This window comes from Stegostoma tigrinum, chromosome 35 (genome assembly GCF_030684315.1).
Source record: "Stegostoma tigrinum isolate sSteTig4 chromosome 35, sSteTig4.hap1, whole genome shotgun sequence".
NCBI classification, from domain to species: Eukaryota; Metazoa; Chordata; class Chondrichthyes; order Orectolobiformes; family Stegostomatidae; genus Stegostoma; species Stegostoma tigrinum.
This window is the reverse complement of record NC_081388.1, coordinates 9,445,387-9,461,360: the sequence shown is the minus strand read 5'-3', so window position 1 is coordinate 9,461,360 and position 15,974 is coordinate 9,445,387. Positions and strand designations below refer to the sequence as shown.

At 45.5% G+C, this 15,974-nt stretch overlaps 1 protein-coding gene across 2 annotated transcripts in view; it reads right to left on the bottom strand.

Moving 5' to 3' along the window:
- Positions 1 to 1,827: 1,827 nt before the first annotated feature.
- The window catches only part of LOC125447391 (adhesion G protein-coupled receptor E2-like), a 94,148-nt gene continuing 80,001 nt past the window's right edge, over positions 1,828 to 15,974 (bottom strand). For both annotated transcript variants that reach the window (XM_059640042.1, XM_059640041.1), the window contains 2 exons: positions 14,386 to 14,507; positions 1,828 to 4,893 (listed from right to left, as the gene is read on the bottom strand). In XM_059640042.1, the coding sequence (XP_059496025.1) occupies positions 4,860 to 4,893; positions 14,386 to 14,507 (156 nt within the window). In that variant the 3' untranslated portion in view covers positions 1,828 to 4,859. The remainder of the gene's footprint in view (positions 4,894 to 14,385; positions 14,508 to 15,974) is intronic.

Here is a 15,974-nt window from a genome sequence, read left to right as displayed (position 1 = left end):
CTCTGTGTGTGTGCACGTGTTTGTGTGTGTGTGCGTGCGTGTGTGCATGTGTCTGTGTGTGTGCGCGTGCGCGTTTCTGTGTGTGTGCGCGTTTCTGTGTGTGTGCGCGTGTGCGTTTCTCTGTGTGTGTGCGTGCGCGCATTTCTCTGTGTGTGTGTGCATGTTTCTGTGTGTGTGTGTTTCTGTGTGTCTGTGTGTGTGCATGGGTTTCTGCGTGTGTGTGTGCACGTGTTTGTGTGTGTGTGCGCGCGTGTGTGCATGTGTTTCTGTGTGTGTGTGCGCACGTCTTTCTGTGTGAGTGTGCGTGCATGTTTCTGTGTGTGTGCGTGCGCGCGTACGTGCACGTGTTTCTGTGTGTGCGCGCGCGCATGTTTCTGTGTGTGTGCGTGCGTGTTTCTGTGTGTGTGTGAGAGTGTGTGCGCGCGCGCACGTGTTTCTGTGTGTGTGTATGCGCACGCGTGTTTCTGTGTGTGTGTGCGTGCGTATGTTTCTGTGTGTGTATGTGTGCGCGTGTTTCTGTGTGCACGTGTGCGTTTCTCTGTGTGTGTGCGCGCATTTCTGTGTGTGTGTGTGTGTGCGCACGTGCGTTTCTGTGTGTGTGTGTGCGCGCGTTTCTGTGTGTGTGTATGCGTGTTTCTGTGTGTGTGTTTCTGTGTGTCTGTGTGTGTACATGTGTTTCTGTGCGTGTGTGCGCACGTGTTTGTGTGTGTGTGTGCGCGTGTTTCTGTGTGTGTGTGTATGTGTGTGAGAGTGGGTGTGTGTGCATGCGCACGTGCACGTGTTTCTGTGTGTGCGCGCGCGTGTTTCTATGTGTGTGTGTGTGTGTGCGCACGCGCACGTGCACGTGTTTCTGTGTGTGTGTGTGCGCACGTGTTTCTGCATGTGTGTGTACTTTTACATCACTATCCGAACTCCGCTAATTAACCCACTACATAGGACAGGTATCTACACAAGCAAAGACACTTCCCACAACAGCTCACTTCTCCCAATGTGTTCATTGTTAAAATGACTGTTCCAATTTCTATTCCAGTTTCCGATCTTCACAGAACAGTTGTTGTACAGTGCACACTTCAATCGCTCAATCCATCCAGATATTTATTTACACACGTACACACACCATAATCTACTTTAAGATGGGGCTCAGGAGGTATTCTCTCCCTGAGAAGGTTACAAATATTTGAAATTGTCAGAAATCTGGAAATGGATCACTGCCTACACTGGGACAAAATTTTGAACTGTGGGAGAATCATGAAAGGAAGGTAGAGATAAGATTACAATCAGATAAACCATGATTTTATTAAAAGCTGGAGGAGTATATCTGTATATATTCTGCTTCTAATTCTTATGCTCATATAAGTTGCAGGCTTCTGGGACTACATTCTAAATCACCTCCTTTCTGCCCTATTGCCCCACACTCAGGGACTAAGCCTTTCACCTCAGCTCGCAGTCAAATCACTAAGAAATAAAGACACAGAGTCGAATACTCATCAAGACAGACTGGCAAGAATGCTAACTGTCAAAGGGAACAACAATTTATCCTACACGAGAAGAGGGTATCAGCAGAGCCTGGAAGAGCCTGCAAGAAACTTGCCAAGGAGTGAAATCACCGATAAACCAGGGCAATGAATGACTTTGGTTAGTCAACCGTGACATACCTCACCAATGATCTGATTTGCCCTCACGATCTGCCCTATATGCAGTCATAGAACTTTCAACGGTAGCAGGATATTCTACCGGATGAGGCAACACCTACATAAGCTCCTCTAACATAAGAGCTATCCACAAATTAAGAACTAGACAGGAGCCACATAGTGCTGTAAGATTCGATATATGTTTATTATGGCCACTAATACATTACAGTCACAGATACTGGTGTCTGGGCTAGGACTGAGCAACTGAGTTATAAATGTTTGCTTGATTCTCTGTGTGCCATGCTGCAAGTGGCCCCAGTAAGGTGGAGACAGAGAGCTTTGTACCACCAAGTCACAAACTACAATGCAGTGATTACACCATGTTTCTTAAAAGTATCTAAAGCTGCAAGACACATCACAGCAGCAAACAAGCCTGAACCTATACGTAGCTGAAAACTCGACATAGCTCTCTTTCTGTTCCAGGTCAGTTTCAGTGCAGCTGTTACAAACCTGGACACAATTCATTAATAGACCAGGGATTGAAACCCAGGACAGCTTGAGATGAACAGTTCCACAGTTAAACCACAGGGCACATTTAGGACATTGATCAGATTATAATTAGAAGTCATGTTGCTATCGTGTATTCTGTCAGTGTTTTGAGTAGAAGTCATGGGACTCCCTTCATTAACATTGCATATGTGTGTAGCTACAGCAAACGGTTCAAGGAGACAGCTCAACACCGCATTCTCCGGGCAATTAGGGACAGGCAATGCACGCCGGCCCAGCCAGCAATGCCCATATCTTATGAAACAAAAAAATGCTTTATAAAGCTTAAAATTAATCAATTTGATTTATATTAACTCCATGCCATCTCAACCTGTAAAAGGTTTTGTTGATGGTCCAGGCCCTGAAGCACAAACTGGAGCTCTCTTTAATTACAGGATCTGTATGGAATAAAGTTATAGTTTTTTTTGTCTATGCATTGCATACAGGGTTTTGGGAGGGTCATGTTGTGGCTGTACAGGACATTGGTTAGGCCACTTTTGGAATACTGTGCCCAGTTCTGGTCTCCCTGCTAGAGGAAAGATGTTATTTCTTGAAAGGGTTCGGAAAAGATTTACAAAAATATTGCCGGGGTTTGAAGTTTTGATCTGTAGGGGGAGGTTGAATATGCTAGGGCTATTTTCGCTGGAGCGTCGGAGGCTGCGGGGGTGACCTAATAGAGGTTTCTAAAATCATGAGGGGCCTGGATAAGGTTAATAACCAAGGGTCTTTTCCCCAGGATAGGGGAGTCCAAAACTAGAAGGCATAGATTTAAGAGATAACAAGGTGTAGAGCTGGATGAACACAGCAGGCCAAGCAGCATCAGAGGAGCAGGAAAGCTGACGTTTCAGGTCTGGACCCTTCTTCAGAAAATGGTTTAAGGTGAGAGGGGAAACTTTTTCACACAGAGGGTGGTGCGTGTATGGAATGAGCTGCCAGAGGAGGTGGTGGAAGCTGGTACAGTTACAACATTTAAAAGACAGCTGGACGGATATATGAATGGGGAGGGTTTAGGGGAAATGGGCCAATTGCTTGCAAATGGGACTTGATTAGCTTAGGATATCTGGTTGGCATGAACGAGTTGGACCAAAGGGTCTGTTTCCATGCTGCATGTCTCTACGACTGTATGACATTTCAGTGTGCGTGCAATGATGTGAAATAGCCCTCTATTTGAGCAGCACTGGAATGATAGGAGCTACCCAGAGGGTTTAGCTTTGTCAGGTGAACCAAGCCTCCAGCAGGGTTCAGAGATTGGAAGCCAGGAACACATGCCCCTGGCCAACTTTGGATTATTGCCATTTTGAAGGAAAATCCTTTAATAGGGACATTGGCATTTCTAGCAAGGCCAGCTTTTATTACCTGTCACTAATTACTCCTGAATCGAAGACCCTGTTGTGCGATTTCAGAGGGCAGCTAAGAGTGAGATAGATTACAGTGAGTCTGGAGTCACATGTGGGGCAGGCCAGATAAGGGTGGCAGATTTCTCTTCTTGCAAAGACAGTCATGAACCAGATGAACCATGGAGTGGCTGCTATCGGTCTACAAATCACTCAGCCCATTGTTAGGGAATGTTCAGAAACAGCATCCCAGTGGAAGATCCACACGGTATTCCCTGCGAAGGTTGTGGGACATGAGCATCGCTAGCTGGGCCAGCATTTATTGCCCATCTCAGGCCGCCCTTGAGCTGAACAGCTTATTATACCAGTTCAGAGGGCAGTTAAGAATCAACCACACTGCTGTGGGTCTGGAGTCACATGTAGGCCAGATCAGGTAAGGATGGCAGTTTCCTTCCCTAAAGGACATTAGTGAACTAAATAGTTTTTTTTCCAACAATTTGTAATGGATTCTTAATTCCAGATAGTTTAAAAAAAAACTAAATTAAAGTTCCACCACCAGCTGTGGTAGGATTTGAACCCAGATCCCCAGCTGAATTCCTGGGTTGATAGCCTAGCAATAAAACCACATGACCATTGCCTCCCCTGACAACAGCATAGTGATAGGTTAATAACAGATGGTAAGTCATGGTCACCATTACTGTGAATATTTTTCAATTCCAGATTTATTCATCAAATTTTAAATTCAACCCACTGTTATAGCGGGATTTTAACTCCTGAATATTAACCCAGCTCTCTGTGTGAGTGACATTACCCGACAGCACTATCGCCCGATGGAAATAATGGCGATCAGTTCAGAAGTTCACCTCCATTAGATTTCTACACATTTATTTACAAAAGTGCTGGCAAAAAATATAACTTAAAATGTCAGGATAATAAAGCATGGCAGCACAGAACTCAAACCAGCCATCAGGTGTGTTCCTTTGGAACCATTTAGGACATTTCAAAAAAACACATTGGACATGGAGTTTCCATAGCTTACTGTACAATGCAAAATACTCCCAGCACATTACAGAAAGAGGCATCCCACTGAAAGACTTCATTGATGTTGACATCTCAAACATGGATCTTCTTACGCTGGGACGCAGGTTCATTTCAATTCTTATCATTCGTTCATGGAGTGGCTGCTGTCAGTCTACAAATCATTCAGCCCATTGTTAGGGAATGTTCAGAAACAGCATCCCAGTGGAAGATCCGCACGGTATTCCCTGCGAAGGTACAGCCCAGCAAATTCCTGGCAACAAAGTGCATGGTAATCCCATCTCCGGGTGTAACGATGGGGAGAGGTTGTTCATGCTGCGTTGTGACAGCTGGTGGTCTCTGTTCTGGAGCAACCGAGAGAAACAGGGTTAGATCCTGCTCCAAAACAGGGTCTTCCTTTTCCCCTGAAGGTCACGATTATGGCCCCCAGGAGCTGGCTTGCACGGCACTGAAACTGAATATGTGCCCCACCCCCCGAACAGTGACTCCTTGAAGGTTAGAAAATGAATTAAACCCTGACTCCAAGTAAAACTCATTGGGAAACGCTCCTTGAGAGGAAAAAGAAAAGGATGAAAACTGCAGATGCTGGAAGTCAGAAAAAAGAGCAGAAATCAATGGGAAAGCTCAGCAGCTGTGGCAGTATTTGCGGAGACAGAATGTGGAGTTTGCATTCCATTCAAGGGTGTTTGAGAGTTAAGTTTAGGAATACTTAGAGTGATCCACTTGTTTTGCTGAACTTCAAAATTGTGTGCTGCTGTGAGGAAATATGTAGTGAAGGAAGGAATTGCCATGCTTTTCTTTATTGGTCAGTGCAGTGAGTCAGTGGGAGGTCATGTTGCAGCTGTACGGGACACTGGTGAGGCTACTTCTGGAATACTGAGCTCAGTTATGGTCTCCCTGCTATAGGAAAGATGTTGTGAAATTTGAAAGGGAGCAGAAAAGATTTACTAAGATGTTGCTGCTATTGGAAGGTTTCAGATGTAGGGAGTAGGCCGGGGCTATTTTCCGCTGGAGTGTTAGAGGCTGACGTAATAGAGGTTTATAAAATCATGAGGGTCCTGGATAGCCAAGGCCTTTTCCCCAGGGTGGGGGAATCTAAAACTAGAGGGTATAGGTTTAAGGTGAGAGGGAAAAGATTTAAAAGGGACCCAAGGGGCAACTTTTTTCACACAGAGGGTGGTGCGTATATGGAACGAGCTGCCAGAGGAAGTGGTGGAGGCTTGTACAGTTACAGCATTTAAAAGGCATCTGGGTGGGTACATGAATAGGAAGGGTTTAGAGGAATATGGCCAAATGTTGGCAAATGGGACTAGATGAATTCGGGATATCTGGTCAGCATGGATGAGTTGGACCGAAGGGCCCGTTTCCATACTATACAACACTACATGACTCTATAATATAATGCTGTTGATGAAAGAGTTAGTTTATGAAGGCAGTTGGGGCCCCTTCCTCATTGGAATTTAGAAGAATGCAAGGCAACCTTTTCAAAACATATGAGATCCTGAAAGGCATCTGTGCGCTGAATACTGAGATGATATTTGAGGGGCAGTCTGGAAGCACAGTTTAAAAATTTAGGGTCTCCTATTTAAGGCTGAGGTGTGGAGATAGGTTTTCTTTCGTGGGATCTCTAGCATTTGTAATTCTCTTCCCTGGCAAACTTCAAGACTGAGTTGGACATATTTTTGATTGACAAGAGAATCGAGAGCTATAGAGAACACATGCAGGAAGTGAAGGCCAAAATCAGGCTCACTTTGGCCTCATTGGCTATATCAGTATTATGATTGGACTTTGGCAGTACAGTTTCAATGGGCTGAAGAGTCTCTTCTGTACTGTGTAATTCGATGATTTGGGTGCCATTACTAAGGGAGTTGAAAATGAGCGACTATTTATTATTTAGACAGGCTAGTACTAGCAGCACCCTATCAGATCCATCTTCCCTCAGGTTCCAGTTACCTGTGATCTCAAATAAACCCATAAAATATTGGAGCATATCGGCCCTGTCATTTAATGAGATCGTGGCAGATCTGATAATCTGCAACTCTGCTTATCTGCTGTTCCCCCCATAACTCTCAACTCCCTTATTGATTAAAATCCATCTATCTCAGCCTTAAATGTACTTAATGATCCAGGCTTGATACCACTCTGTTGTAAAGAATTTCACAAATTCATTCCTCACTGAGAGAAGAAATTCCTCCTCATCTCTTTGTTAAATGGGTTTGTGGTAGGATTAACAATGACTCCAACCCTAACCCTAATCTTAATCCTAACCCTATCTGATTATGCTCGTTCGATAAACTAGAGTCATAGAGTCATACAGCACAGAAACAGACCTTTCGGTCCAACCAGTCCATGCCAATCATAATCCCAAACTAAACTAATCCCACCTGTCTGTATTTGGCCCATATCGCTCCAAACATTTCTTATTCATGCTCTTATCCAAATGTTTTTTAAACATTGTAACTGTACCCTCATCCACCACTTAGTCTAGCAGTGTATTCCACCCACGAACCTCTCTCTGTCTAAAAAAAATTGTCCCTCATGTTTTTGTTAACTCCTTCTCCTGTTACCTTCAAAAATATCCCCCCCTGTCTTGAAGTCCTGGGGAAAAGACATCTGTTATTCACCTTATTTGTACCCCTCATGGTTTTATAAACCTTTATAAGGTCACCCCTCAAACTCCTACTTTCCAGTGAAAAAGTCCCAGCCCACCCAGCCTCTCCGTGTAACTCAAACCTTCCATTCCCAGCAACATCCTGGTAAATCTCTTCTGAACCCTCTCCAGCTTAATAATATCCTTCCTCCCTACTCTAGACTCTCCCATCAGGGGATAAAAACCATCTACCCAGAGCGGAATCTTAGATGTTTCAATAAGGTGGTCTCTCATTCCTCTAAATTTCAATGAATTCTAGCTAATTCTACTCATAAGACTGCCTTTCCCAGGATCAATCTAGTGAACCTTCTCTCGACTGCCTCCAATGTCATACACATTTCCTGAGATCAGGAGACCCGGAACTATTCACAGTATTCCAGTTGTACAGTAAGCAGGAAAGAACAGTTGGGGCCAAAGTTAGGTCAGCCTTGATCTCGTTGTCTGTTTCATTCTTGTGAGAGTCTTCAGTTTGACAGAAGGGAGCTAGAAACCACATTGATGGTAACTAGCAAATGTTTACTAACTATTTACAGAGGCGGAACCTTCTCCCGGGTCCCAGTTACAAGTCATCCGCTATAATTTGGCTTCGCTAATGATGTACTCAATCAACATGATAGATAGTAATCCCATTATACCACTTGACTAGCAGGCCTGGGGGAGCTGAATGGCCTCCTTCCCTGTTGTAATCAGATCGCAATTCTACATCATAGATAGTAGAGGTGAGAGGACATTGATTGACAGACAGAGTCAGGTTTGCCCAGGCGAAATAAAAAACTGGCCCAGCATCCCACTGCATTTACACAGCGCCTTTCAGCATATCCCAAAGTGCTGACCAGCAAATTGAGACAGTAGGAACTACAGATGCTGGAGAATCTGGGATAACAAGGCGTAGAGCTGGACGAACACAGCAGGCCAAGCAGCATCAGAGGAGCGGGAAAGCTGACGTTTTGGGTCAGTTTGTGGCCAGTTTGTTGACAGCCACTTCCCAAAAGTGGCAACACAGTCTTGTTGTTTCTGAGCAGCTAAGGCCAGCTCCGTGGAACAATGCCATTGTATGTTTTCCACCTCTGCCTGGGGAGGGGCAGAACTGACAACTTGAGGAAGATAGAGTGAGAACTTTGGTATTGCTTATCTTCTCGAAGAAGCGTCAGAAACCAGGAGCGAGGGTGGGCTGTATGGCTACCCGAGCCTGCTCCTCTGTTCAGTCTGCTCACTTGTCTCAACACCACCCTCCTGCTCTCTCCCCATTCACTATGTCACAGCCAGTGTTAAATATTACTGCTTCACTGACTGTCTGGTTCCAATCCATCTGGCATCTTGCACGCGCGGAATTCTCAACTGATCTCATCCACCTCGCCTGGCACCACTTGTGTACCTTTACGCTCCCCCATGCGACATTGCAGACATCTCAGTAGAATAATAGAATGGCCCCAATGATCACTTTAAGATTGATCATGAGGGAGGAGCCGAGGGAACTCTAAACAGTATTACTGTGCGGCCAGTAGATGTCATTGACGTGCTGGAGATCGACTCATTTCTGACCTCATAGAATCTTTTTGGTGTAGAAGCTGGCCATTTGGCCCATTGACCCTCTGAAGAACATCCCACCCAGACCCACACTCTCCCTGTGACCCCACACCTGCCACGGTTAACCCATCTAGCCTGCACACTACCGGGCAATCTGGCATGGCCACCATACACATCTCTGGGCTGTGGGAGGAAACCAGAGAGGATCCACACAGACATGCAAACCCCAGACAGGCAGTGACCTGAAGCTGGAATTGAACTTGGGTGCCTGGTGCTACAGGGCAACACTGCTAACCACTGAGCCACCCTGCTAGTCAGCCTGACCGTTTTTAACCAACCTGTTCAGATATACCCATGAATTTAGGCCAGATAAGTTCAGGTTGTTTTCTTTGGCGCAGAGAAAGTTGAGAAGGGGTGCAGAGCCTGATAGAGGTGTATAAGATTATGAGGAACGTAGGCCAGGTGGATAGATAGCATCTGTTCCCATTGCTTGAAGGGTCAATCATGAAGGGCCATAAGTTTAAGACAAAGAGCAGGAGGTTTAAAGGGACTTTGAGAAAAACTCTTTACGCCCAGTGGGTGGTGGGGGTTTGGAATGCACTGCCTGGGAGGGTAGCTGAGTTATTGTGTCACACAGCATGGAAACAGTCTCTTCAGTCCAGGTAGCCAATGCTGACCACATTCTGAGGCTCACAGTCTTTAGATGTAGCAACATTTAGGCTATGGCGAAGTCCTGGGAATTGGGTTTTGTGTAGCTAGGTTAGTGCATACTCAATGGGCTGAAGGGCTAGCCTAACTCTATGATCTCTGGAACAGGAAGGATATGAAACTGGGTCTTCTAACCCAGAGGTAGGGATGCCATCACTGCTCCACAAGAGCTCTCGGGGGCATGATGTATCCTTAGGATATCACTCGGAACACAGCTCGGAAACAGACCCTTCAGTCCAACTCATCCATGCTGACCAGATATTTTAAATTAATTGAGTCCCATTTGCCAGCACTTGGCACATATCCCCCTAAACCCTTCCTATTCATATGCCCATCCAGATGCATTTTAAATGTTGTAATTGTATCAGCCTCCACCACTTCCTCTGGCAGCTTGTTCCATGCACACACCACCCTCTGTGTGAAAAAGTTGCCCCTTAGGTCCCTTTTAAATCTTTCCCCTCTAACCTTAAACCCATGCCCCTCTAGTTTCGGTCAGCCCTGCCCTGGGGAAAAGTATTCCTCACTTTCATGACGTACATCCAACAATGGAATTGTAAAAGATGTGTCGCAGGACAGTCTACTCCCTCAGTAGGGCGCCCTCCGTGGAGATGGCTTGGTTCGACCAAAGCATTGACAATGTAAGAAGGACTAGCAGAGCAGGACTTGAGCTCCTTAGACAAGACAATGTTGGGTAGGGAATTCATAGAGCCCGAAACCATGAGGGAGCTAGACAGGGCAGACAGAGAGAAACCGTTCTCATCGTCAGATGGTTCAAAAATTGAAGGTGAATGCTTTAAGAACCAAAGGTAGCAAAATGAAAAGTAGACTTGATCACATGTGGTTAGGATCCAGGAATGCGTTGCCTGAGACTGTGGTGGAGACAAGTATGCTCCTGGCTTTCAAAACTAATGTTACCCAGATGAGAGACTATTTGCAGTGAAACAGAGAGAAGACAGGGAGATGGGACTAACTGACAGAATGAGAGAGAGAGAGAGATAGGAAGCAGAGAGATGAAGTGCCAAATGGCCTCCTTTCCTGCTGTAATCAGGCTCAGCCAAGCGCTGAGGAAGGGGTCATTGACTGGCAGGCAGAATCAGGTTTTCCTGCACACAAAAAATATGGCCCTGCGTCCGGTTTTTCTGGAGAATCCGTATTTATGTAGCACCTCTCAGGACGTCCCAAAGTTCCATACTGCATGCAACGCGCTTCTGAAGTGAAGTAGAGGAACTGCAGTGGACAATGTGTACACAGCAAGCTCCCGTATTGGCAACACAGTCAATTATGTTCGATGGCTGAGGACAACACTTCGACTCGTTTGAAATGACGCTATTGGACGTATCCCCCCTGCCTGGGAAGAGCAGAATTGGTGAGTTGAGAAGGAACAGAATGGTAACTGATAATGCAGCACTCCCGCAGGGCTGTACTGCCCTGTCAGTTTAAGTATGGCTCTCTGCAATAGGGCTTACATCTCCATCTGGCTGCCTCTGAGAAAAAAAGGGACCACCAACTGATCCGAGGCAGTGATAAGGTAGTTAAGGACTTTTTGGTTTGGTTTGATTTATTGTTATCACATAGAACATAGAACATAGAACATTACAGCACACTACAGGCCCTTTGGCCCTGGATGTTGTGCCGACCTGTCATACTGATTTGAAGCCCATCTAACCTACACTATTCCGTGTACATCCATTTGCTCATCCAATGACGACTTAAATGTACCTAAAGTTGGTAAAGCTACAACCGTTGCAGGCAAAGCGTCACATTCCCTTACTACTCTCTGAGTAAAGAAACTACCTCTGACATCTGTCCTGTATCTTTCACCCCTCAATTTAAAGCTATGCCCCCTCGTGCTCGCCATCACTATCCTAGGAAAAAGGTTCTCCCTATCTACCCTATCTAACCCTCTGATTATTTTATATGTTTCAATTAAGTCGCCTCTCAACCTTCTTCTCTCTAATGAAAACAGCCTCAAGTCCCTCAGCCTTTCCTCGTAAGACCTTTCCTCCTTACCAGGCAACATCCTAGTAAATCTCCTCTGCACCCTTTCCAAAGCTTCCACATCCTTCTTATAATGCGGTGATCAGAACTATACACAATACTCAAAGTGCGGCCGCACCAGAGTTTTGTACAGCTTCACCATAACCTCTTGGTTCCGGAACTCGATCCCTCTATTAATAAAAGCTAAAACACTGTATGCCTTCTTAACAGTCCTGTCAACCTGGGTGGCAACTTTCAATGATCTGTGTACATGGACACCGAGATCTCTTTGCTCATCTACACTACTAAGATTCTTACCATTAGCCCAGTACTTTGCCTTCTGGTTACTCCTACCAAAGTGCATCACCTCACACTTGTCTGCATTAAACTCCATTTGCCACCTCACAGCCCAGCTCTGCAGCTTATCTATGTCTCTCTGCAACCTACAGCATCCTTCGTCACTATCCACAACTCCACCGACCTTAGTGTCGTCTGCAAATTTACTTACCCATCCTTCTACGCCCTCATCCAGGTCATTTATAAAAATGACAAACAGCAGTGGACCCAACACCGACCCTTGCAGTACACCAATAGTAACTGGTCTCCAGGATGAACATTTCCCATCAACTACCACCCTCTGTCTTCTTTCAGCAAGCCAACTTCCGATCCAAACTGCTATATCTCCCACAATTCCATTCCTCCGCATTTTGTACAATAGCCTATTGTGGGGAACCTTATCGAATGCCTTGCTGAAATCCATATACACCACATCAACCGGTTTGCTCTCATCTACCTGTTTGGTCACCTTCTCAAAGAACTCAATAAGGTTTGTGAGGCACGACCTACCCTTCACAAAACCGTGCTGACCATCCCTAATCAATTTATTCTTTTCTAGATGATTATAAATCCTATCCCTTATAACCTTTTCCCACACTTTACGAACAACTGAGGTAAGGCTCACTGGTCTATAATTACCAGGGTTGTCTCTACTCCCCTTCTTGAACAGGGGAACCACATTTGCTATTCTCCAGTCGTCTGGCACTATTCCTGATCAATGCCAAAGGCTCGGCAATCTCCTCCCTGGCTTCCCAGAGGATCCTAGGATAAATCCCATCCAGCCCAGGGGACTTATCTATCTTCACCCTCTGTAGGATTTCTAATACCTCTTCCTTGTGAACCTCAATCCCACCTAGTCTAGTAGCCTGTATCTCCGTATTCTCCTCGACAACATTGTCATTTTCTAGAGTGAATACTGTTGAAAAATATTCATTTCGTGCTTCCCCTATCTCCTCTGACTCCACACACAACTTACCACTACTATCCTTGATTGGCCCTAATCTTACTTTTGTCATTCTTTTATTCCTTAAATACCTATAGAAGGCCTTAGGGTTTACCCTGATCCTATCCGCCAACAACTTCTCATGTCTCCTCCTGGCTCTTCTGAGCTCTCTCTTTAGGTCTTTCCTGGCTACCTCGTAGCCCTCAAGTGCCCTAACTGAGCCTTCACATCTCATCCTAACATAAGCCTTCTTCTTCCTCTTGACCAGAGATTCCACCTCCTTCGTAAACCACGGCCCCCGCGCTCTACAGCTTCCTCCCTGCCTGACAGGTACGTACTTATCTAGGATACACAGGAGCTTTTCCTTGAATAAGCTCCACATTTCTAATGTGTCTAGCCCCTGCAATTTCCTTCCCCATCCTATACTCCCCAAATCTTGCCTAATCTCATCGTAATTGCCTTTCCCCCAGCTATAACTCTTGCCCAGTGGTATACACCTATCCCTTTCCATCACTAAAGTAAACATAGCAGAATTGTGATCGCTATCACCAAAGTGCTCACCTACTTCCAAATCTAACACCTGGCCGGGCTCATTACCCAGTACCAAATCTAATGTGGCTTCGCCCCTTATTGGCCTATCTACATACTGTGTTAGGAAGCCCTCCCGCACACACTGGGCAAAAACTGACCCATCTATAGTACTCGAACTATAGTGTTCCCAGTCAATATTTGGAAAGTTGAAGTCCCCCATGACAACTACCCTGTCTCTCTCACTCCTATCGAGAATCATCTTTGCTATCCTTTCCTCTACATCTCTGGAACTATTTGGAGGCCTATAGAAAACTCCCAACAGGGTGACGCCTCCTTTCCTGTTTCTAACCTCAGTCCATACTACCTCAGTTGATGAGTCCCCAAACATCCTTTCTGCTACTGTAATACTGTCCTTGACCAACAATGCCACACCTCCCCCACTTTTACCATCTTCTCTGTTCTTACTGAAACATCTAAATCCCGGAACCTGCAACAACCGTTCCTGTCCCTGCTCTATCCATGTCTCTGAAATGGCCACAACATCGAAGTCCCAGGTACTAACCCATGCTGCAAGTTCACCCACCTTATTCCGGACGCTCCTGGCGTTGAAGTAGACACACTTCAAACCAACTTCTTGCTTGCCGGTGCCATCTTGCTTCCCTGAAACTTTATTTCGGACCACCCTACTCTCAACCTTTTCTATAGTTGAACTACAATTTTGGTTCCCATCCCTAATGCATGCACCTAGATACAGGGAAAAGTTTTGTTTTGCCTACAGTACAGGCAGATCATACCACACAAAGTGCATTAGGGTAATAGAACAGAGAGAGTGTTACAGCTGTAGAGAAGGTGCACACTGAGTGAGATCAACATAAGATTTAAAATTTGAGAGGTCCATTCAGAAATCTAACAATAGAGGGGAAGAAGCTGTTCTTGAAACTGTTGGTGTGAATGTTCAAGCTTCTGTATCTTCTACCCAGCAGAAGAGGTTGGAAGAGATTATAACTGGGGTCGGAAGTGTCTTTGATGATGTTGGCTGCCTTTCTGAGGCAAACCCAGCATCACTGCAGACATGACCAGTGTTAACAGTTGGTCACATCCACACTCAGTGGGAGGCGCTATTGTACAGACACAGAAAAGAGAGATGGCAATGGAGAAGCAAACCTGTATGTCGAGCCATTCCTCAACTGCAGGCTGATCATTGGGACACTGGACGTCTGGATGATATCGGAGTACAGGATGGGTTTTAAGCAGCATGGGAGCAGTTTCCGGTATTCATCCCTCACCTTTGGAAAAAAACAAAGTGGTTCCATTAACTACCCGTTAGACTGATGGAGACTCCCAGGGAATTGGAACATTGCTTTGAGGGCAGGTGGACACCTGAAGCAAGAGACACATTGAGGGAGAAAAGAATGGAAGGCTATGTTGATGCAATGGCGCCATTGAGGGCGTGGGGGGGGTTGGTTTGGCTCAGTTGGGTGGATAGTTGGTTTGCAATGTAGAGTAGTACAAACAGCGTGGGTTCAATACCCACACTGTCTGATGCTACCATGAAGGGTTTTCATTCCCAACCTCTTTCATTTCTTGAGGAATGGTAACCCTTAGGCTTAACCATCACCTTTTGTTTCCCTTTGGTGAGGAAAGCAGGCCAATGCTTTTGGTAAGACATGGGGACTTGATCTTACAACTCAGCCCAGCATGCCAGAGACTTAAAAAGATCTATCCAACCTGACCACGCTCTGTTGGCCTAGCAAGAATTCCCTTTCTCAGATTGCTAGCGAATCTATTTCTATTGTACAAATCACATTCCTGATCATTAACAAAACATTGTGTGTCATAAAATTCTCATTGTCTCCAACTCCAACTTTAAAATCAATCAAACCAAAGTCAAAGGAATTGACCACAGTTCCTGTGGAACAGAGGCAGTCCAGGACAGGACAGTTGGGATAAATGGCCATTTTTCCCCAAGCTGGTTGGATGAAAGTAAAAAAGACATTGAGCATGCGGAAAGGGAAATGGGACTGACAGGGCAAAGGATCAAGAAACTGAATGGTTTTGAGTATTTCTAATACAGGAAGAAGGCAACAAAAAGCAGGGAATTCCAAACATAGGAATGCAATGCTTTGGCAGGAAATGACCAGGAATCAAGGGAAGTGATATAATGCAAAATCGAGGGGAGAGCATGGAGCAATAATAAGGTTATTGTTTGAGAAATAGAGGGGTGTGGAGTATAACAGAGTGTGTGACAGTGAGGGGTGTGGGGTATATCAGAGAGTGTTACAGTGAGGGGTGTGGGGTATATCAGGGTGTGTTACAGTGAGGTATGTGGGGTATATCAGAGAGTGTTACAATAAGGGGTGTAGGGTATAACAGAGAGTGTTACAGTGAGGGGTGTGGAGTATAACAGAGCGTGTTACAGTGAGCAGTGTGGGGTATATCAGAGAGTGTTACAGTGAGGGGTGTGGGGTATATCAGAGAGTGTTACAGTGAGGGGTGTGGGGTATATCAGGGAGTGTTACAGTGAGGGGTGTGGGGTATATCAGGGAATGTTACAGTGAGGGGTGTGGGGTATAACAGAGCGTGTTACAGTGAGGGGTGTGGGGTATATCAGAGAGTGTTACAGTGAGGGGTGTGGGGTATATCAGATAATGTTACAGTGAGGGGTGTGGGGTATATCAGAGAGTGTTACAGTGAGGGGTGTGGAGTATATCAGAGAGTGTTACGGTGAGGGGTGTGGGGTATATCAGAGAGTG